Source organism: Petromyzon marinus, chromosome 4 (genome assembly GCF_048934315.1).
Source record: "Petromyzon marinus isolate PM22_M1 ecotype Great Lakes invasive population chromosome 4, UKy_Petmar_22M1.pri1.0, whole genome shotgun sequence".
Lineage (NCBI taxonomy): Eukaryota > Metazoa > Chordata > Hyperoartia > Petromyzontiformes > Petromyzontidae > Petromyzon > Petromyzon marinus.
In genome coordinates this window covers 22,554,695-22,579,117 of record NC_133670.1, presented here as the reverse complement: position 1 = coordinate 22,579,117, position 24,423 = coordinate 22,554,695, and the positions used below count along the sequence as shown (strand labels likewise).

The window sequence follows — 24,423 nt, the reverse complement described above, 5'->3', positions numbered from 1 at the left end:
GGGGAGTGGGCAGGAGAGTTTGGGTAAACAAAAAATAAGCAGCGGCCTATTGTTCACAGCCGATAGAAACTTTTGTCAAGTACGATCCAAATAGTGCTTATCCAAAGCAACATAAATATCTGACTTTTTAACACCATCAGCACACACCTGATGCTGGATATTGATGTTGAATCCATTCAAGTATAGAGGAAGAGGTGCATTTTTCACACTGCAATTGATCCACTGAGCATCATTTCTGCCTTTATGGACTGCACGTATCAGATCATTCACATGTGAAGAATATAATTATTGATGATTATTTTACCGGGTTTAGCAATTAAACATTAAATGTTCAAAGGTTCCCCTAATCTTTAGAGAGGCATAGTCCAATTATGTGCCTGTGCTTTAGTCCAAGCATGAACTATAATTAACTAATGCTATGCCACCTTTAGTTAAATGGAGTCTTTCCTAATGACAGTAAATACTTTTTAGTATCAAAGATTGATTCTAAACATTAAGATATACAGCTGTACTTCTAAATTGATCAAAGCATCTCAGGATAATTATTTTCAGTACTTTCGAAAATTAAAACCCATCCCATCAAGGATGCATACGTTTCACGTGTACTGTATTCTATAAACGATTAAACTCCAGTGACAATTCAATTTAAGTTGTTTTCATTTGCATGCCCAGTTCGTTTCCCCCACCAGCGAATGCTTACGATGTATATTGCTGGAAAGTATAATTTTATAGTGTTGAAAATAGGTATGCTGATGCAGACTATTACACGTCTGTCTGGATGAACGAGATTAATTGTGGCATCAGAAGACTATGATGGCGTTGGCTTGGGGACACCTTCATGGAGCAGTCATGAGACCAAGGCTGATGATAATGATGAATTGGAAATCTGGACCATGGGTGGAGAGTGAACACGTGAGGGTTGAAAATCATGCATATATCCTTTCTTTCCAAAATCACCAACTGCTGCTGGCTCACACTAACACTTGTTCCCTTGTACAGCTACAAGCCATCAAATTCCAGTATATAATGAATGACTTTATTTCTGTTTTGCCCACCTCATCATCTTTGTTCATTTTTTTATCAACACAATTTGTGTTACTTCTCTTATCTATGGAGTTGCAACTCCAGATATAAAACAGTACATATATAAACCAACTGTCATTGTTCAACCAATTACAAATTTGACGTCTTTGTTCATATCGATTTGAAGGTCATTTCACATACTCATTGGTTTTTTTCGGTAAAGTCACGTATGTAGAAATACCATTGATTTATTTTAATATAATTTTATGGTATTTCTACATACGTGACTTTACCGAAAAAAACAATGAGTAATTTATGCTGTCACGAAAGCTTTAATTCGTGATTTCACATAGTCAACAGGTTAAAAAGAGTAACAGTATCTGGCCTGTGAATTGTGGGAGTGGACATGCCCTCCTGTCGTGTTCTTTTGATGTCATATTACGATTGATTCTATGAAAAAAAAGTGTATTCTATTGTAATAAATATGATGGTTTGATCCCATGCTGATCATGCACAGCATGTAACCAAGTTATTCACAATCGGTGCCCAAATATTCATCAAATGAATAAATATTCAGTGATTACCCTCAGGGAATATCTAAAGTATATAAATATAAAGTAAAATTGGGGTAAACTGAAAAATATTTGATTTAAAGCTTTCGTGACTGCAGGGATTCATATTCTTGGTTCTTTCGGTAAAGTCATGTAGAAGGGAAACAATACAAACAAAAATATAAAACAATAAAATTCTCACGACGTTTCGACAGCCACACAAGCAATCATCATCAGGTGTGAAAACCACAACAAGAACATTTGAAAAAAGTGGCGGTTATTTTTAACGTTAGCACCACGGAGAGAGATTTGACAGTTTGTTCATGAGGCTATCCACATATACAAACACAGAGACAATTTCAACCGAGAAGATGAATTCTGGCTTAGCAATCATTGGAAGGATTTGATAAACCATTTCGGGTCTTAATTGATTGATCACGCTTAAGGTGGCTTTCAGACCGCATCCATTATTTTTCGTCTCCCCCCTCCTCTTTTCCGAACATAGATGGACTCGTCCATCTGAACAAACTGTCAAATCGCTCTCCGTGGTGCTAACGTTAAAAACCCACCACTTTTTTCACCTGAAACCGTCACGTGGTTTTAACACCTGATGATTGCTTGTGTTGCAGTCGAAACGTCGTGAGAATTTTATTGTTTTATATTTTTATTATTTTATTGTTTCCCTTCTACGTGACTTTACCGAAAGAACCAAGAATATGAAAAATATTTAATCTCACTTTTTTTTAATCTCACATTTGAATAACAGTTCTACCTTGTAAAAAAAAACACAGTCTTGAAATTAACGATCTTAAAATTCGATCGACAAGCTTATTTTTTAAAAGCATGTCACATCTGATTTTGTAAGGAACGGTGGTGCTACTGTAAAGTAGGGAGTGTCAGTCTTATCAGATCATGTGGATGCGGCGGGGGGGGGGGGGTCGAAGGGGGTGGAACCTATTCAGGATTCACAAACCAACAAAACCCTCTTTATTTTGATAAATGTACACTCTAGATTAAAATATATACTGTAGGCTAAATAAGACACAAAGACGCCCCCCCCCCCAATTGTGCTGGTTGTACCATGTTTATGTACCATGTTTATGTACCATGTTTATGCACGACTTTGCCATTCGGAGCTTGACCATGTCGAGTTGATTTTGGATTGTTTGGTTGATGTGTTTTTTTTTATACTGTAACCAGGTTTCTATTGTGTAGCATGTCCTTATCGAAAATGAACATGTATTGCCTTATCGGTTTTACCCGTGCCAAAAATAAAACCTAAACCATAAAACATAAACCAATTATAATACACGATTAAATAAATGATAATTATAATGCACTGCTATTTTTTTCACAATGTATACAATAATTGTTCTTCTAGTTGAATATATATTTCATGCTCATAGAGTGACAGCATTAATTACATCCAGATTTCATTTATTCTCAGCAAACTTTAAAAAAAGCATTTGTTGCAAACATTTGTCAAATTCAGTGAAAAATGTAACAAAATCAATTAAAAGGGTCTGTTGGGAGTGATATAATTATTTCCACTCTGAATAAGGGACATTGTCCAATATGTAATATTGTGTTTAATTTATGGCTTTGTGAATTATGAACGGGCGAGTGAAAAAATATATCGAAAAAACTGTTTATAAAATTTCAATTCGAAAGAATATATACTTAACGTCTTACCTTTATATTTCCCTAAAAATTCAATTTAAAAAAAACCCACTCTAAATCAGCAGGTGGATACTCTGATCACACAAAATTGAAGGAAGCGGTGACCTCATCCCAACCGCCTTCCCCACCCACCCCTGTCCAAGGGCTGCCCCAACCCTCACTGCCACCACCCACCCTCTCCAACCCCATGCACGAGGGGAATCACGGCCACGCATGCGCATCGGGTGGCGCGTGGCGCTGTCTCGCACTCGGGTCCTGAAGCTGGAGTGAGCAAGGACGAGGGAGCGCAGAATTGGGCCTGGAGGGCGTGATCACCCCCCCCACGCTCCATCCACACAACCCCCCCGCCGTGTCTGAGTCTTGTGTCTCTCTCCCTTCTGTCTGAGCCATGTGCCTCCGGGTTGAGCCTGGTGGTGCCTCCATCCCGGTTGTGTTTCGTGTCTCCTTTCAGCGTGAGCTTTGTGTTTCTCGTACGAGCCATGTGCCTTCTGTTTAGCCATGCGTCTCCCTGCTGTATGAGCTCTTTTCTTTTATGAACCCTCTGTCTTCTTTTCCTTTGAGCCCCGCGTCTCCCTGCTGTTTGAGCCCTTTGTTTCCTGTCTGATCCGTGTCGTCTGTCTGGGTCATCTGCCCTCCCTCGTTGTTTGAGTCCCGTGTCTATTGTCTTGAGTCTTCTCTTTTCCCTCTGACTGAACCAACGTCACTCCTGTCCGAGTTCTTCTCGTTTCCACCTGTCTGAGCATCACCTCTGTGAGTTCTCCATCTCCCTCCTGTTTGAGAACTGGATTTACCTTCTGTCTGAATCCTCCTGTCTAACGAGTCGTCCTATTGTATAATGTGTCATCTCGAGCGAGCGTCGCATGTTCCCATTTGGTCCGAGTCCTGTGTCTCTTATCACTACCGCGATGTTTCTGCACGGGCGAGGATATGGACGCAGCCGCAAAACCTCGTGTCCACGTGAAGAAGAGGTCAACGAGTTGGAGAGAATGTGGTAAGGATGCATTTGAGGTGTGGTCAGGGAGCTTGCAGTGTAACACAATGGGGGCTGGTGGTTTGTTTTTATGGATGTGTAGTTGAAGATGGATGGCGTTGTTGATGGTGGAAATTGTCGCGGTGACAACTGATTTTTGAAGTAGGGTTAAGACCGAGATGTGAATGGTAATGTGGATAATTTGGGTCTCACACTGACATGGTACTGAACCGAAATAAGGTAGTGTAATATAGATAGTCTCGTGATTACAGTATTCTTAAACGTGAAGATTTTGTGATTTAAAAAAATGCTTTCATTGGGTGCACCATGGTTTGAATAAAAAAACGTTGTTTGAAACCTAAAGCTTATAAAAAAATGCAATTGCTTTGATGCATTTAATGTTATCTCTTGAATTACCATACCCACTGGTTATTGATTTTGTTGTGATTAGTTCCGTCCGACCTGCTGTTTATAATTTATAATTCGTCTTTCTCTGCTTAATCGCAACATTTAATAGTGCTGCTGCTTAGCATGACCATTGCGGTTTGCACACCACAGGGAGTTTGCATGTTTGCCTGATGTTGTCGGTCGATACAAACCAAAGGCTCCACTTTGCATCAAAATTCAACAACTCACGCATTCACAAGGATCCTTGGATATGCCTAACGCTCAGGGGAACACACAAAGTGTTTTAGGGCCCACAGCAGTCACCTTGAATTGCTCAACGTGGCCGAGAGTGTCGATTGTAAATCTATCACAGCCATGCGGTCTTCCTGTGGAACTATTTGTTTTACTGTTAAAGACAATTATCTCCATTTCAGCCAAGCTGAGGGCACGGCAATAAAACGTTTCCAAAATGGAATTCGTAAAATAATAATGCCGAAGAAAATCCTACACTCAAGTCGCGCAAGACTCTTGTTCAGCAGGGTCATGCGTTGGAATGTTTGGCCAAATCCATTGAGTGTTCGAGGGTTACCGGAGAACTGAGATAAAATGTATTCATAATAAAATGTATGTTCAGCAATACCCCGGTATACGTCGGGGATGCGTTCCTGAAATGCGGGACGAATATCAAAACGAAGTCAATCAAAGTACTTTTTTTTCTCCAAATCATCAAAATACCGTGCTTAAAATAATACATTGCACTCTACAGTCCAGGTTATTTCTTTAAGCGCGATGCAAAGTCGCTCGTGATGGACAAGGGGCAGGTGGAAGCGAAGTCTGTAAGGACGGACGACGCTGCCAGCAACGTACGTGTGGGGGTTGAGACGACGCAAATCAGGCTGTGCTCTTACGAATAATAAAGCGACGACGTATTTGCGAAACGACGTAAAAGGGAGCGACGTAAATCGGGGGTATTGCCGTCTCCTGGCCACCTCAGCCCCATGCCTACAACAATCCAAGGACTTGCCGGGCTCAACCCTTGCCTGTCTTTCGAGATAACGAGGTGAATGCAAGGCGAGTTGGACGTTAATCGGAGGTTCGCACCTCCGATTAGCACGGTTGGCAACGTATGGCGTTAAAGAAGTTCAGCATGCGATGTAGGCAATACATATTACTTTGAATTGGTTATAGTTTTCAGTCAAGGAAGCTTTGAGTCCTACGACTTATTCAGGATGGTCCTGCCCAGGATGTCTGTGACATTTAATTAGGTTTTTTTTTTGAGATGTGGGACGATACTTGCACACAGTATCCAGAAGATAACCCGTGCACATCCGAAAATAACACATACAAGAATGTGTTCAATGTTCAATATATTTTAATGCACTATACAGTGCAGGCCACCTAGCAAGAGCGTACCTCACGTATGCAATAATGTGTGTATGATCCACCACCCCCACCTCCAATTTTCTGCATTCTAGACGGGCATGTACTGGCATGTTAAGTTTACTTTTCAGACATTGTCAAAGCAAATACTGTACACCACAGCCAGGATTCCCGTTATTTTCTTTATGTATGTGCTCAAGCGTGAGCCCAGCTCTCATGCGTGGCTTCTTGCCAACTTACAAATTCAGTCAATAATGACATGCAAAAAAAAACAAATTGGAAGTGTGTTAATAAAGATAAGGACCTCAAACAACCTCTGGCTTATCGCATTAGTTTAGCATTATCACGGTCTCGAATTAAGCGTACCGTTATTCTCAACTCCTTTCGTGTCATTTCAATATTTTTTTTTCCTCGTACAGGGTAGGGCAAACCAAAGCGACGTGGGGATATCAGATAAAAGTTGCTTTCTGCTTTCAGTGACAATCATGTTCTGAGTGTCTCCTGGCATGTCTCTGTTTATCCCTCGATATCAGAAATTCAGTATGCAAGGCTGCGCATGGGGTATGAGGTTGTCCTGGTGTGTGCTACTTTCATTGGCATCATACGAGAACAACAAAATGTATATTTTTGCCAATGACTTAAATCTGATGTACTGTTTTTTTAATATATAGCTGTTAAGTCAATTGTAGTTATGTTATTTCATTGAATATTTACTTGGGGTTTACTGGGATCCCAGTGATCGGATAGCTTGATATTTTGGGCTGAAAAACTCAAAGAACTGATAGTATGTTTTAAAGATTTGTATCCATTTCGTTAGATACATTCAAACATAAGACATTCACTTTATCCAGTAATAAGTGGCATGTCATTGTGAGCATGTAATATTGAAAGTTAACATCTAGGAATACGATGTGCAGATCAGTTATAAACAATTCACAGGTGCTTAGAACTCTACTGGCTGACCTGAGAAGTGAGATTTTATATTTTTTTCAGAGCATGACTCATTGGCCTCGCCTTGCTACTTTTAAATACAGCAATAATGATTCGAGATATTTACCCATAAAGCCTCAGTGGCTTAAGCCTCTCTTTATGGGGGCCCTGCATCGATATGTTTGTCCATTTCCATAAATGAGAGTATAGATTAAACTGGAATTGCCGGGGGGGAAAAAAACCCCACTTTACAGCCCCAAACCTACAACACCTGGCAAGCCTTGGTCGCCACCCATCCAAGCACTAAACAGGCTAACCTCTGCTTAACTCCCTCCGACTGAAATTGGGTGTATTTCCAATAATTTGTTCGTAGGCTATGCATACATTGCTTGCAATCGTGGACCTAAACACATTGATAGGCAAGTTGGACATCAAGGTGTTCTTTTTTGAATGAATCAACCAAATTTCAATCCTTAAACAATGCCAATCTCTGCCGATATCAAAAGTATAACAGTGCCTGCATGTGTTTGCGATCATGGCTCCACGTCTGTGGGCTGGGTTTCGAAACACGACCCGAACTTTTGCCTTGGGTTTCCAAGCTAAATGCTTGAATGCCCGGGCCATTTAAAACTGAAGCCTAGATACATTACTTGTATTGTGGAAAGCCTGGATTTGTGGTGAATCTATGATGCGAAATTAGCTTCCATTGTTATTGTGATGTGCAAATTTTCAACTCGACTGATGATCACACGCTTCGGTCGCAACGTTGACATGCCATTGTGCAGCAGATGTGGGGGCCAAAAGATACCATTAATAATTTGCATACAAACAATGCAGTCGTCGTTTGTTGGGTTAATGCTATCTGTGCTCTCGCGTCCCTGGTGCCATACTAAGCTGGGTTTTGTGGAGTGCTGATGTCAGCAGTGAACAGTACAGTGCATTGATTGAAAGGTCAGTATTTTTGCACGCAACCTGGATTCATTGAAACGGTCCGACCGAACGGATTCATTTTAATTTCTTTTCTCTGCGAGAATTTGTTCTTGTTACGTGCACTTTTTTTCATTATTTACGTATTCATTTTTGTTTTACTAAGTAGTGCAGTTTTTTTTTTTTGTACGGAACTAGATAATTGATGGTTTGGGATGCAATTGCATGAATGACGCTATTTAAAATGAAATTATTATTATACCTCATCAACTTGTCAAGATGTTGCATTTGCAAGGCATCGTTCAATATAACGGAATCATAACAATAGTGACGCGTTACAGATTGCGCGAGGAACCTTTTATTTTTCTTCGAGGCGAATTCACGTGCAAAAAATAAAGCAGCCTACATTGATTTCAAAACAGTGCGGCTTAAATCATGTTTTTGGGGTGTAGCTCTGGTGGTAAGAGCTACAGGGATCGTAGTCGTGAGTACACGACTTCAAATCTTGACCAGGGTCACTCGGCCCATCCTAGTTCCTTTTAGGAACAATCATTTTGAGGTATAAAATGTATGTTTCTGGCATAGAAACAAAAATACATGGCTCAGGGGGAGCTGCAGTGATGAGCACTGCCCAATATACGTTAGAGCTTCTGAACACCTTGGTAATATAAATGTAATAATTAAAGAAATAATTTAGAATTTGTTTTGGAAGGCTGCCCTTTACGTCAGGGTGTGTCAGGGCCTTTTACACTCAGAGTTACGTGACTTTTAAGCAAATGTTTTGTATTAGTAACAGCCTGCACATTGACTCAATGTGGTAGTGTAATATGGAGTTAACATTTCAAGTGCAGTATATTAATTTTACAGAAGTCCACACTGATTACACCGGATAATTGCTTCAACAATTTTAAGGAAATGTGCGTTCTTAGAGACAAAACAATAATATATTTAAAAAAAAAGAAATTCTGATTAGCTTTGCCGTGATACAACAAAGCTGGTGATGACGAAGACGACACACCATGCTGGCAGTGAGGAGCGGTGGTGTAGTGGTTAGTGCGCTGCACTTCGAACGGTCCTCGGACTCCCCTAGGTCGACTCAGCCTCAAATGAGTACCTAGTGCGGTGTGTAAACATCGCCACTAGGGAGACAGAGGCCGGCCGGGCGTGGTTGCTGGCCACTCCACCCCCTCGTGTGGCGGCCGTGCCGGGCCTTCATAGGTGCTGCTCGTTAACAGCACTTGCCCCAACACTCCAGGCTATACGGGGGTCTTTGTAGTGGGAACCACTTGGACGTTGCGGCTGTGCTGCCATGCTGTGACTGACCCATCGTCATTAATCGGCTCAGCGGCTTGACTTCTTATCTCGTCACAAAAGGTCCCTCACGCAGATGACAAATTTACACCACTGTCCTCATCGTTCTGGATTTACAAGCAATCATACACATGAATATTGATTGCATGGGGAGTAGTGGTGGGAGGGGGGGGGGGGGCTTGATTTGTGCAAACATTTTAACTGGTAAGCCATGAATTTGTAATTGTTTAAATAAATCTGGGTGACACTTAATTGAGAGAGATTGGCCCAAATAAATTGTTGTTCGCAACATGGCAACTGGTGACATTTGCCACATTGATCATTCATCTGTTCTGCATAAGCTGAAAGCCGAGACCTTTTGTTTGTGGGGGCTCTTTTTGGTAGTGCTTTCTGAATAAGGGGCATTCGGGTTTAAATTATTTTGCATAATTCCTGGATGGGAATTTAAAATGTGTGCACTGCCAAAATGCACAAGTATTCCTGCATGCAGCGCATGTAGTCATGCAAACAACACATTATGATCACCCTGGCTGGTCTCGTCACGATTCGAACTGCGCAGCAGAGGCCCACCGGAATTATTTTACGGGAATAATCATCCATGGAGGAACTTGTTTCACAATTAAACGTAACCTAGCAGGTGAAATTGTCATCTGATTAGGCCGTGTATAACTTAGCCTAGCGCTTTGTCTTTGTCAGTCTTGCAAGGGTGCTGAAAGTTGTCAAAAGGGATGTGGTAAAGCTTGAGTCTTAGGGTGATGTCATTCTATTTTGAAATGCGACTGTGGTGAGGGAGAGTGGATTATCGTCACAGCTCCTGGCTTTGTGACTACAGTGCTTGGAAGTCTGCCACTGCACTTAACTCCTTGGATACATTTTATACCAGCATGGAACCAACTGATGTTTACTGCGATATTGGATTCAAAAATGTCTTCATCGTATTGTGAAAATCTATTGGTTTGCCCGACTGGGCTGTACGTTTTGCACTTTGGTAGAAATATTTGTGCCACGAATGTGATGATTATTGCTGCTGTATAATATCTTGGACAACACTGTAAACGATATTTTACATATCGCAAACCCCGACAAAGGACTTAAAATGCTATTGATACCCAGAATTGCTTCAAAAGTAGCGTTTGAGAATAAATATGTAAACATAGATTTACCGTAATATACTGTATGTATTCTATAACTTGATGGAATACTTGCTCAATGCTCATAGAATTACACCATTGATTTATTATATGGCTAAGTCTTGTACATACTAATATTCATAACACAGTACTGTATTCTATTGTATTGTCATTCCGGAATAATAACATAGCAAAAACAAAGCCTAATCATGGCGTAAGACCCATATGCACAATACTGTACTGTGAGCTTATGTCCCGCTCTGAGAAGTTAGGCCCATTCCTTTTTGAAAAGTTTTGCGTTTGAGGGAAACAAAATTGCCTGAATAAAAGTGACATATATACGAGGGTATAACATTCAAAATCCTAACCGGGAGGTCTGAAATCAAATTGCTGTACTGCTTCCTACATAACATTTTGTTTCCCTTACAGGCATTTGTCTCACCCAGGCTCCATCTCTGTGTGATCCACCAGCTCCACTTTTGCTTGAATTGCGGGCATGACCCTGCCATCACGCCGAGTCAAATTCGCGCTGTTGAATTCTGGCAATTAAACGGAGTGAACATGCACATTTTCTTTCGGGCATTCCTAATATCCTCCCTCCACTTTCATTTTCCTCAAAGAGGCCTAGAGCTTGTGAATTGAAGTGAAAGGGAGAATTAAAGGCGTGGAAATGTGCCACGTTGGCATTTTTAACACGCGAAGTTGGAACAGTCCCAAGGACATGATGGCATTTAGAAATTACATTCCAAAATGTAATCAGCTTTTCTTTCCTATTGCATAGAGTGCTATGCTTTAGGTTTTATTTTTCGATATAGGGCAGAATGTTAATTATGTCTTGCCCAATGTAATGTAGACAAGTTATTGAAATGCATATGCATTCCTATACTGCATATATAACAAAACATGGGTTAATTATTTCACAGTGCGTACAGCAAAATCCACTTAGAGAAATGCGTCTCCTGCAAAATAAAAAACAACGCGAATTTGGAGCCATGGGCAGTGTGTTCAGTATGGCATATTCAGTCCATAACCTTACACAGTAATACTTACATACAGTTGTTCACATACATTAAAGAATACAGCTTAATTATGCCTTTATGCTGGTTTGCATGGATCCATTTCGCTACATGCCGATATCACCCATTTGTTCTTATTATCTGGTATTCTTTTGATTAACGTCCACTGTAAAAAAATAACACGGCAGTCGAACAGAATATCAAGCTTTGAGGCTTGATGTAAAATCTTAGGATGAAGATGAATGATGTGGAACCATGACACCTCCACTTAGCACGGTTGGCTACGTACGGCGCGATAGAAGTTCAACGTACTGTACATGGCACGACGTGCAGGAAAGATGGTGCAGAATTGGCAGACTTTAACAAATTTGCTCTGGACATATTCTGCGGATTATGCAGAATGACCGGGTTTGTTTGGACGCGTCCTCAGGGATACCAACCGAGGAGATGGAACAATTGAATTGAGCTCACGCGCATGTGCTGGGTGGATTGTTTACCCCGCGGGATCGTGGGAGCTGGTGGCATATTGGGGGAGGTCTTCATTCAGCAGGTGATTGACCATGGCTGATGATGATGTCACATTTGTGACTATTCAGGCACTACGTGACATCTTGCGGGAAAACGGGAGCTGAAGGCACCTTATGCTTGTCAACTTTCTTTTCAGCGCTTATTGCGTTTGTTGAGGAAGACTTGTTTATATACTGTGTATATATTTTTAGGAAAGTTTGTTCAATTCATCCGTAAAATGTACAGTAAATATTCATTTTACATTTTTCAATGTTCAAATCATAATTGATGGCTTTCTATTACAATTTCTAGGCCAATGTTAGGTGGGCGTATTGACGCAGAGGTTAGCACATTGTGCTGTGAATCCAGCGTTCTATGTTCATTTCTCAGCTATGACGAACATCAGTGGCAAGAGCGATATCTGAAGGATGGTCAAACAATCCCCACGATCATCACAGTTTGGAGAAGTCTTCACCATTAGTGAATGGACTAAGTAATGTAAAATATTATTACGTTTCTCGTCAATATTAAAGTTTGTGGAAATTGAGCGGAAAGAATGTAAGAAAATATGTTGTGATGCCGTCCCTTTTGTGCTCATTAATATAACATGCCAAGCTCTCCATTCTTCAAGAGCCTTTTACCTGGGCAATTAGGCAATTCCTGACTTTTATTGATTTAAATATCTAAACCATGACCATCTGTTGAAGGGGACGTTTAGTGTTATTGAATACATGTTTTAAAAGAGATGGCAAACCATTGTATAAGTGTTGATTGTCTGTTCTGTGTTTAAGGCACAATATGTAGCTTTGCTTTAAATTACAGTTTTTTATAATTTTAAATTTTACTAGCATGCACACTTAAGAGCTCATCGTATATAATTAAAATCTGATTCCACTTTAACCAATGCTAAAGGTTTCAATCAGTAACCAGCGACCCAACTTGTAGGTCACTCCGAATCTGTAAGTAAGCGTTAATTTTGCCTGCCAAAATGTTTTCAAATTAAAACAAATTAGTGCAGCAAAATGAAAAATAGAAAAAACTCAATATTGCGTGGGAGATGTTAGTCCATTATCATTTGCAGTTAAGACTGCCATATCTTGCTGCACTTGAAAACATTGTTTGCATTGGATGTCTGTCTGACCTTTGAACTCAGAATCTCTTGAGAAATAAAGGTGCTGTACCCAGAGGAAGGCGCGGACTTCCTTGGCCACTTTGTAAAACTCTGTAATTAGACTTTGAAACAGCACAATATTCATTTTTGTTAGGAATGTTTAATGAAGTGACTTACACCAATAGAGTCATTATTATACATCACTTTCTCCTGTAATTTTTGGCTTGCAGATTAGGTGTGGCACCTAGCCTGGCACTCGGCACTGCGGTGACATCACTGTCACTTGCAGATGAAGAAAATATAAAAATTTGTCGAAAAAAAGTTGCATAAGGTAGCGTAATGACAACCCAGTGTTCATAGGAAGACCATGCGAAACGGAAAAATAAATAAACGGAATTTTTCGTTACATTTTCTACGATACAAGTTTCAATCTTACTTTAAAAAAAAGTAACAGAGGGAGGCGCCTCCCTCTGTGACCGTGGCAAGCTCGCTAAACAGTTCAGGGGCTCTGTCGGCAAATGCTCTGCCACCTATATCGACATTATTGCACGTTTCATACATTTTAGTGTGTGAACTACAGTGGCAGAGCGCGTGCATGGTGGCGATACACTCGCGTGATACGATGATTGTGTCTGTGCACACGCGTAGTAGTAGTAGTAATTTCATGAAAAGCGTCGGGGGTTATAGTTGCGGATGATGTTCCCCAACACCCAAGTCGCCAGGCGGTAACCATGGAAGCGTAGGAACACAACGGCGTCGTCTTTGTGAACGCAGCCTCTGCACCACGGCGAACCACCCCGGGCTGGGCTGATGTCACAAGAGGAGAAAAAAAGAAGCTCGTCTATAGAAGGAAAAAAAAAGCACAAACACGAGCCAACGTCACGTACGAGTTGGCGCACAACAAGGCTACATGAGTTATCCGAGTTTTCACAGGGGTTATGTTCACTAAATGCAAGCAAAATTCCCGTTTGAGTTGATTTGTTACACGGATGATGCCGTTTTTGACGTTTGCCTGGATAATTTGCAAGGGAGATCCGTGGTGCCATGAGCACAGTAATGTCAACAAGACAAATACAAACAACATCGATATTGCAGAGGACGGGTGCAGGGCCCTTAAGGAATATTGCACAATTAGCAAACTATGTATTGAACCTATTTAAGCGTCACATTCATTGAAGCATAGCCCAAAACGGCCATAGAGTGCCTTACATTAATCCTTTGTTATAATGGAAATCTAGTCGAAGCAGAATTGTTGAAGTCAGATTCCAAGTATTTCACGTGAAATCTTGCCTTCTTAACACTGTCGGCGGTTACGTGCTAAATGCGAGCGTAAGCAAATGTTAAGGGTCTTTAGGATGAGATTGATGGATGTGAAGAAGGGCTTTGTCTGCTGCGTTTCCCTGCACAACCATGTGTGCCAAGGCCCCACTCGGAGTGAGAGGGGAGGGGGGCCAGGGAATTGTGAGAGAATGGGCGCATGACCAGAACCCATCTTGGGCATTTCAACCACACCCACCTCAAGGCATTTCTCGTGTGGGCAGGTGCTTAATTAGTGGCTGCCCTTCCATGTGGAATAGAATTTTGATTGATTGGTTTTGGCTCCTGCTGAGGCTGGTCACTGTAAGATGGCTACAGGCAGAAGCCCCTAAAAGCCTCTCTTTTCCTCAACGTTCTTGTCACCAGCACTCAGGGTTTTTGGTGACATGATAATGGGTGCCTGGTGGCTCAAATGGTGATTGATGGTGATTCTCATTGCACAGTATCTTTATGCTGATACCGTTTGAGTTTTATATTCCAAAATACAAATGAGTATCGTGAAGGACAAACTCATTTTTTTTGGTAAGACAGACTTGTGAAAACGTGTCAGCGTTTTAAGAGTTTTTTTCGTGGTGTTCAGTTTGTAGTACTCCTGAACCTCTGATTAGAGCGGTTGGCTCCGTACGTGCCAAAGAAGTTGAACATACATACAATAGCTTTCATAAAGTACAAATTTTCACATGTTTTAGCATGGGTTTTTTGTAAGCAATTTATTGTACGCTTAAGTAATATAGAATGCCATTTCCAACACGTCACATTCGTGCACAACTCACTGCAATTTGCGACCCAATTTTGCTGAAGTGTCTCACTACAAAATTATAATTCATGGCAAAATTACCCAATTTGGGATTGCATCTGCCATAATTCATTAACGTACCATCCTCAAACAAAATTCAAATATAATACCTTGGATTGAATTGTACACAAATATTTTGGGGTAAATACTTTGCCGTGAAATCAGTACCAAAATGATTCCTGCGCAAACATACTAATTTGAGTAATCTCTGAGTACCAAACCCATGGCCAAAGCAGCAAGTGGTTTCTCTGAGAAATGTCTTATGAGGAGCTGACGGGGCCTCATCATAAAACGGGCCTGCAGGCACGCGTGTGCTCCGTGCTTCTCGACCGAACTTTATATTTGAAAAAAAAAAACCCGCATATTCACGTGACCGTTAACCAGCCAAGAAAGATGAAAAACAAAGTTCGGTCGAGAACCACGGAGCACACTTTATTGCACCGCTTTGTCCGACAGTGTCCCGTGAATTTGTGTTTGTTTTCAAGGCCCCGTGGGAGGCGGTGGCAGGGTAACTGGCGAACTTAAAAAGCAAAGAGCAATTGCCTTGCATTGTCACACACACAGGCACCCGGCTCTGCACGCCAAGGCGAGAGGGGGGGGGGTCAGACAGCATCTGCAATCAGACACTCTCGCTTAGCCATCTCCATGGCAGCGAAGCTCATGGTTTCCCCAAACAAAAGGGGAGAGTCGGGTGTTCCGTTTACTGTACAGGTAGCATGTAGCGGAGCGAGAGAGAGCACACCTGAGAGAGGAGACAGCTTCGGGCTGCTTGAGACCCGTGCGTGACCTTGGGTGAGTGCATTGGCGTGTGTTTGCCCGTGGTGCTGAGAGCACCTTTCCTTTGCCTTCGCCGCGTGGTTGGATGCTGGCCAGTGTAAACGTACAACTTCCTCCGTGCACGTGAGATAAATGATTGCGGAACAAAGGTGCGTCGTGCGCTGATGTGGGTCATGTGGGTGAATTTGTGCGTCTTGTGAATCGAGGCTTTTTGCCTCTGGAGGCCGGGGGTTGTGTCGCAGAGTGGTAGTGGGTTTAATGTAATGAGCAGCAAGTTTATGTGTCACATGCACTCTGCATTCATATCAATTTATATAGTGCTATTAGGTCACAATTAAGTTATGCTGAATGCATCAATGGTGACCTTTGGAAAATGCATCCAAAATAGGCTATTAAATAAACAATTGACGCCTTTCACGCTTTATTTGTGGTACCTGTGACACTGTATATAAGAACTGGGAAGGCTTCTTATTCCTGTGGTTATGGCTCATGTAGATGCAGAGCATCAACCACAATTTCACATCCAGGTGGTCAAGCCAGACAACCGTGTCAGGAGGAGCGGAGTGCATCGCTGCTTAAGTCTCCTTCGTATTTGTGGACCGGGAATTGCGTCGTGATTACGTTGTGTGGTCTGTTCTGGATGACCACAGTCGCACACTGGAGATTTGTTTTAAATGTTCCATTTGTGCATCGGGTATCCGCAATCTGGCATTGTTTCTGCGGATGTTGTTTAAGACCGGACCATGAGCTTCGTGGAAGATCAAACCCAGAAAACACTTAGAGGATGAATACACGAAACACTTGTCATTGTTACACAAGTATCCTGATGGAGGCTGTCAGTTGAAGGGATACATTCTTGTCAAAGTAAATCCATTGCACTAGCTTTTTTGCAAAAGATTTTCGTCTGGCGTTTTATTTATCGTTGTGAATTATTGACATACTTAATAACATCGTGATAACTGTATGCAACCCATTAAACGTTGTAAAAGGCTGCAAATGTCATATAGCGGAAACAAATCGGTTGCAACGTATGCAGTTTTATAAAAACGTACAAGTTTTGTTAATTGATTTTCAAAACACGAAAATCAATTAACAATCATATAATGCTGTACACATTTCTTTCTTATGTTTTCCAATAATAGTGATAATATTTTTCAGCCGTCTTTAAATCCACAACTGGCTGAAGGCCTCCCAAAAACCTCGGTGGCTGTCCGTTAGTCACGGTGGCTAATTGAGTGTACTTCACCGGGCTAGCCGGTGGAGCTCGGTGAAGGTGAGGAGGCCCCATGAACAGTTCGAATATCGCTCGCCACTGATGTGGCCGTGAACTGTCAGGTCGTTGGGATCGTGGTAGACACTGCATCGCCGCACCCCCCACCCTATGCATACAGCACATCACATCAAATACAGCGGGTGCAGCGGTAGCGCAGTGGTTAGCGCACTGCGCTCTAAACCTAGAAATCTGAGTTTGATTGCCGGTTCAGGCTAAAACACCAGTGGCAAGTGATATCTGAACCATCCGGGCTGACCGGTGTGGTAAAGGAAAGTCAAACACCACCGTGACTTATACACGGTGTTGGGATGCCTTCATACAGCAGTGGATTGGATTGTTACAGGGAAAGGCAGGAACCAATAATTTTTCAGTAAATTTACAATTGATTAAGTACATTCCCAGAACAGCTTAAATGTTATCAGAAATTGATTCAGGACAAACCCCCCCCCCCTACCATTAAGCAGCTTTATAGCTCAAAGTAATGCAGATTTTTGTCATAAACCCTATATGATTTGCCAGGATAGAAATGTATTTAAAATCGTAATTGTTGTTCGTCTGTACCAACCGTTATATTTCAGCAAAATAACACGAATGCCGTGTTTCTGTGAGAAAACCTATGCAGTAACAACAGCCTGGATAGAGTGCGCGTTATATCATTTGTTCATTAAAGTGAATGTTGATTAAAATGAATAACTAAGGGAAAAATAAACTGCAGCTGCATACAGGCTTACTAAATGACCGCCTATTTTATTTCGGGATGCCCAGACTTATCTGAAAAAGAGACATCGTGCCTGTATGGGATTCCACATTGTGCTAAACACACACGATTGATTGATGGGCAGTAATGTAATATACTATCTGAGCCTTTGCTTGCTGTGTGAGAGCCTTCTAGGTTTGCCGTTTCACTGCCTGTTCTGAGTCATCCGGTTACAACTTTGGCAGTGAGGTGAGGAGAAGGTAATTTGGGGATGGCACAGAATGGTTGGGGTGGATTCATTAATTTGCCAACTCTGACGAGTAAACGCATGCTTCTCTGTCGCGTTGGATTGTTCCCAGTACATTGGCATGAGTGACAGAGAAGAGAGTGTGCGTTTTGAAATTTGTATTCGAGTGTTCTTTTTTGTGTGTGTCTGAATGTATGATTTATGATGTGCTCAGGGTTATTTCAGGTTTGGAAAATATGCTATAATATATAACTCTTGTGTGTGTGTGATGTTTTTTGTATACAAATCTATCGTTACAGCTTAAGACGTAAAATGAGAAGCAAATATGGAAATGAAAATAGCTAAACTGTAAAATCCTTGGTAATGACTCATGATGTATATTTTCAGATTCCAAAAATCCGTAAGGCCATGTTGGTAATTAAATTAAGTCAGAATACGATACTCAACTTTCCAAAATAAATGGACAACAGCAGTTGATTAACTGCAACTATCGTAAAACATTTCAAGGATGTATGAAATTGTTTTGGCATATGGATTTTACAAAACGCTGACATGCAGTGTGACGACGTCTCTGTTACCGTTCTAGAGGGGCTGTAAACAGATGGCACGTTAGGGGTGTAATCCCTCGGGAAGGCCCCTGACCCCAGGTGTGCAGGCAGACAGCGATATTGCCATGGAAATTTATGCACACCCATGGCATCTGCTGAACATGCCCTGCCGCACGCCTGCCATATCAAACACATTCTCTCTCGCATGTCCCTCTCAAACTGGTCCTGCAATTAATGCAGCTGCATGAGGGAGTGTTGGGGGAGGGGGAGTGGAAATTGGGCTGCTTGCCAAGATTCCCCTTAACGGTGCAGACCTATACATTCTGTACGGTGTACACCAATATAATAGCAATGGTCTAATACAATGCCAAATGCAAATTTTGTTCTTTCAGCACTTTCTGGAACTAAAAGTGAGGCCATATGAAGCTCGCCGGCCAAGACATAGGACTCGGTACCGACGTTCCCAGTCGGAGACGGCGTTACTGGAGGATGTCCAACAGATAAGAATCCACTGATAAAAGCTATGAATATAGACCACGGGATTTTCCACGTCCCCAACATTCAACTCAAGGACCAGCTGGAAGAGTGCATACAGCTTGACGAACAAGTATGTCCCGCAACGAGCGCGGGCAGGGAGGGAAGGCCCGCCACTCTTGCGGATTCACTGCTGGAACCGTTGCCCTTGGTGGCGCTAGACGTGCATGCCTGGCCCACGGACCGCATGCGCGAGATGATCAAGGAGAAACTCAGGCAGAACAGCAACAAAGTCGCCATGGCCGCCAGTCCCATTCGCCCACAAAACCCAGCCGTATCGGTCACTCACCCCAGTTGTGGGAAGACGGTGCTTTGTTTGGAAGACACTGACGCTGACCATCGTGGTGATTCAGCGGGAAAATTGGCTGGAAAACAACGACTGAACCCCGAGGGAGGAAAGCCATCTCATGGCCCCTGCTCCTCCACATCCACCTCTAACTACTTGAGCTGCACGCCGGCCGAGATCAAGAGGCAGGCCCTGCGGCGGTTCCACATCCGGAGACAGAAGAGCAGCCCCGATCTTACGCGTTTGGGCCGTGACAACGCAGCAGCTAATGTAGTCGACACTGAACCACGAGAAACACTCTTGGCTTGCCCTTCTGCAGAAGTCTTAACATGTTGGCACAGTGAGCCCGTGTCTCCCCGGCAGCGATATCCAAGAGGCCGGTTGTACATTCCAACATTTGAAGAGTTTAAGAGGATGAGGCGTCAACAGGAAAGTGCCCTTAAGATGGTGACAGTAGTTCAGCCTGAGGGCCTGAATGACGAGGTTTCTGATTACGAAACTGACGTGGGGAAACCCAGTGGACATTCTCGCGACGAAAGCACAGGTGGTGGGAGAAGCATTGAAGGGCACATTGATTCTAATCAAAAGCACTTTGGACTCACGGCACCGTTAAATTACACAGAATTAGCACAATGCCGGACACAAAAGGGTGATGGTGTGTTGGACGTTATGACCACAGAGTCTGACTGTGGCAGAGTTTGGGCCAAAGGGAAGGAAACTGTGACCGTATGGGAAGACACTCAGAAAGATCAACATGTTTCCATTGACCACGATCGCCGTGGATTTGCTACTAACCCCAGGGGATCATTGTTGCATGGGCCCACGTATGGACACGGTGCCATATCTATACCTGTCACGCAGCAGGTGACCCCACTGGCAGGCAGGACAGGAAGGCGACCGGGGCATCGTCCTGAGCAGCAGGGCCACGGAGAGCCACCTGCAGGGCTCGGGATGATGGAAGGGCAGGTGACCAAAGTCCTGAGGGACGGACGGCGAGTAGGCGCCACGGAAGGGATTCTGGGAAGCACCGGGAATGGTAAAGAAGGGCCCTCGGGAGCGGCGAGTGTGGGCGAGGGTCGGGTGGAAGGCGCGGATGGCGAGCGGCGGAGTTCGGTGGCGAGCTGCTGCCTGCTGGGACCCAGCCCTGGGCTCACTGACTACACGACCTGCCTGCAGCGCATGAAGACCGACATCCTCGGCTCGGCCATCCACCTCCTTCGGAAGAGGTGAGAGTTCATGTGCGCACAGTATTCCGTACGTGTAAATGTTCGTCGTGGATTTCTGCTTTTCAGATTTAACTAGTAGTGACAAAGCAGAAATCGGAATCTTTATTCATCCTGGATAAATCCGATGAGCTATGAAGCTCTTTTTCACACATGTCTAGTAAGCAGCTTTAGAAATGCGGGATTTACAATTCGTAACCGACTAAAGCTCTGTGTTGTATTAAGTTATATTGATTTAAAGTGAAAACTAATTTGTCGATTAGTAATGCAATACGATTAATGTTAATGCTTGAAAATGAGAACGATAACTATTCTTGAGGACGATTTTCATATTTCTGCTGTTCATTAACAATGACAGCCTTTCCAATTAAAAGCTGTGGATTTAAAATATTAATGATGTTTGTCAGATACATCCATATTACAAGTCTCCCCAAATGTTGAACTACCATAAAACAATTCTACCAATGCCGTAATGCTGTATTAAAGCATTTTACAATGTACTCAAAGTCCTTGTGCAATAATTGGGGCATATCTGCCATATATTTACATTTCTAAAGCAATTTGGTGTTACAAGAAAAAATCTTAACTTAAAAAAAATTTACCTTTTTTTACGCATCAAAAACTTTAATACGTTGTCATAGAGTTACGTTGTGCTCTGGTTTATTCAGCGTAAATTGACCCTCCCACACTCACTGCAATTGACTCAGTGGCCACTACAAGGAGCCAGACTTCACTGCGCATTGTGCGAGCGGAGCCGCTTTTCATCCCTGGGCTGCGACCAATGGAGGCGGCTCGAGTGGCTCTGCGTTATTAGCCATCACATGACACCGGAGTGGGGAAACAATTTCGACGGGCCAGCCGAGTGCCCGCACGGTGGCGACCTCCCTCCCCATAAGGGTGCTCTCGAGCCGTGAAACCGTCCCGATGGCACACGGCCGTCAATAACCTGACACTATAGCGCAGTGCCGATTTATTACGGAATCTCCCATGCCAGCTGCAGTGGAAGTTTACGCACGCACGCACGCGCGCGCGCACACGCGCGGTGTTCCGTCACGGAACCCCTGCCCGTTGAAATGCCAGCCCTCCTCTGCGCATCGCCGTTGCTGCTGCTGCTGCTGCAGAACGTGAAATTGTTATTGTGCCGAGTAGGGCTCGCTTCCTTTAACTACAACAGCTGCGCCCGTGCTCCAGATGCCACGGTGACCTTACTCCGTACGGGTAAGTGGAGAAAGGCGCTAGAGGATGCAACAAACGTCAGCCGTGTGCATTCGGTGTGAATGCGTTCGCTTGGGTTGCGTGCATTTGAGATCCTGGCAATGTCATAAGTGAGGGCACATTCCTGTGCATTTATGTAGATCGCCTGTTATGCATAGATGTGTGTATGTCCCATTTGCTACGTACTTTGATTGGCCAGATGAGCGGTGTCATGTATTTGGCCGTATAGAAAGAGTACTGTCATTGACTACTGTATGGTGCATGGTATAAGGTGGCAAGTGCTGTCAACATTGTTGTGTTAAATCCACGTTCAATAATGCATAGCTGTTCCTACGCTTACGTTTTAGTACAGGAGGTTCAGTGTTCTGTTTTTCAAGCGGCATTTTTTTAATTCCAAGCAATTTATATGCTGCGGGGCTCGATGTGCCGAGTTGCCATGAAACACAACACAATTGTGGGTCTATGCAGCAACCAAATGCATCCACATCTCAAGATACCATGAAAGACAATGGGTTATGCATAAAGGGAAAAGAAGGCTTGCACAGGGAGTCCATGAATGTATCATCCATTATTAAAGCATTATAATTCCGCAGCAGTTTTAGTCAGATCAAAAAAACTTAGTTACACACACTTGGTAGTATGAATATTTAATCATGTGACTTACATCCCTTTAAGCCTCCAGATGCCCACCATGTTATTGGTGACTCGTGGTATCGAGATGAGAGAGAATCCCAGGTGTTCACCAACATATTGGTTGTGACACTTTCAAATACTTCTGTACTGTTGAACATCAGTTAAGCATGTTAGTTGAATAAACGTAAGTCTTTGGTAGAAGGAATATTTGCTGTTTTCGTGGAATTATTTTATTCACGGATACTTTTACGGACACCCTGCATTTAGTTTTTTAAAGAGACAAGAAAGAAAGTCATAGGTAGAGGAGAAGAGGAAGAGTCTTGGAAGCTGTACTTGAACATGGCCAGCAAGTAAACATCATAATTGTAAAAAATTTGATTTAAAGCTTTCTTGACTGCAGGGATTCATATTCTTGGTTCTTTCGGTAAAGTCACGTAGAAGGGAAACAATAAAATAATAAAAATATTAAACAATAAAATTCTCACGACGTTTCGACTGCAACACAAGCAATCATCATCAGGTGTGAAAACCACAGCAAGAAATTTTGAAAAAAGTGGCGTTTTTTTACGTTAGCACCACGGAGAGAGATTTGACAGTTTGTTCAGATGGACGAGTCCATCTATGTTCGGAAAAGAGGAGTGGGGAGACGAAAATAATGGATGCGGTCTGAAAGACACCTTAAGCGTGATCAATCAATTAAGACCCGAAATGGTTTATCAAATCCTTCCAATGATTGCTAAGCCAGAATCCATCTTCTCGGTCGTAGGCCACAGAGCCATCAGGGGAGGAGGATTGGCCTCTCACAGTGCGAAGGTTGACTTGGGGCTTCAACAGGAGGCATTCATGAGTACAGCGAGATTAGGTGGGAGAAGTAGGCAGAGGTGAGGGTTATTTTATGGTTGATCCAATACTGGATTGGGAGTCAGCGAAGGTACTGGAGTGTTGGGGTGATGTGGTCTCGATTATGGGTGCAGGTGGTGGTAGAAATTTGGACTACTGGAGTTTAGACATCAAATATGAAGGCATCAGAGGAATGGCCTACTGTAGGCTTTTTTATTTGGGATATTTGTGCACTCCCGTGCAAAAGTACTATTGTAATGGCTTACAAGGCTGAATTGCCATAAACAGTACAGTATATCTGCAGTGTTATTTAAATGATTGGGAGATAAAAGCAATGTTGTGACTGTCCAATGAAAACAAATCATTCATTATTTGAATACCGTAGTTAAAGCCCTAATTATGTGCACTGTGCTGACATTTAATATAATTAAGCCTCATACTTAGGTCATAATAAATAGCTACAGGACCTTAGCTGTAGCTTTATTTTGATTAAAGGAGTCCTGTGTATCTCCGCGTTCTCATACAATTACAATTTTGTTGGTATGCAATCCCAAAACATGTTTTAAAAACAACGGTTTAAGGAACATACTATGACACACTTGAGCTCAAATAATAAAAAAAATAAGGGGAGTTGCATTCATATGGGAAATTGATTAGGGGAGCAATGTAATGGTCCTGGAGTTTTGATGCAGAAACTTGTGTCAATTAGGGAAAAAAACCTTAATAATTGCTTGGCTAACGAACATAAGATTTTCCATACTCCCAGCCATGGTTGATGTGATAACATACCATGACATATAGTGACTGGATATGGCCCAAACATGTCTCCGATTCTGGGAACCATTTTCACGACATTTACATTGCACGTCATATGTTTCAATGTCACATTAAACGGCATTTAACATGGTAATTAAACCGGAGTGTATTTTTCTGCAGGTTAATATCAATTACCACTGATTTGGATTGCTTTTTATCTTTCTTGGATTTTTTAAAGCTATATTGTGCTTTTGGCATGGTATGTCATGAGCTGAACAACATTCGATTCGACATTCTTTACAAAAAAGTATTGCCACACCTTGCCTCATCAAAAAACGACCACCAAAATCCCTCATCA

The 24,423-nt window shown here is 42.5% G+C and overlaps 1 protein-coding gene across 5 annotated transcripts in view; it reads left to right on the top strand.

The window, feature by feature from the left end:
* Positions 1 to 3,454: 3,454 nt before the first annotated feature.
* Positions 3,455 to 24,423, top strand: part of LOC116938149 (uncharacterized) — a 35,528-nt gene continuing 14,559 nt past the window's right edge. For 2 of the 5 annotated variants that reach the window (XM_032945293.2, XM_032945321.2), the window contains exons 1-2: positions 3,456 to 4,245; positions 18,971 to 20,624. In XM_032945293.2, the coding sequence (XP_032801184.2) occupies positions 19,102 to 20,624 (1,523 nt within the window). In that variant the 5' untranslated portion in view covers positions 3,456 to 4,245; positions 18,971 to 19,101. The other 3 variants (XM_032945310.2, XM_032945294.2, XM_032945301.2) reach the window with 3 other exon arrangements.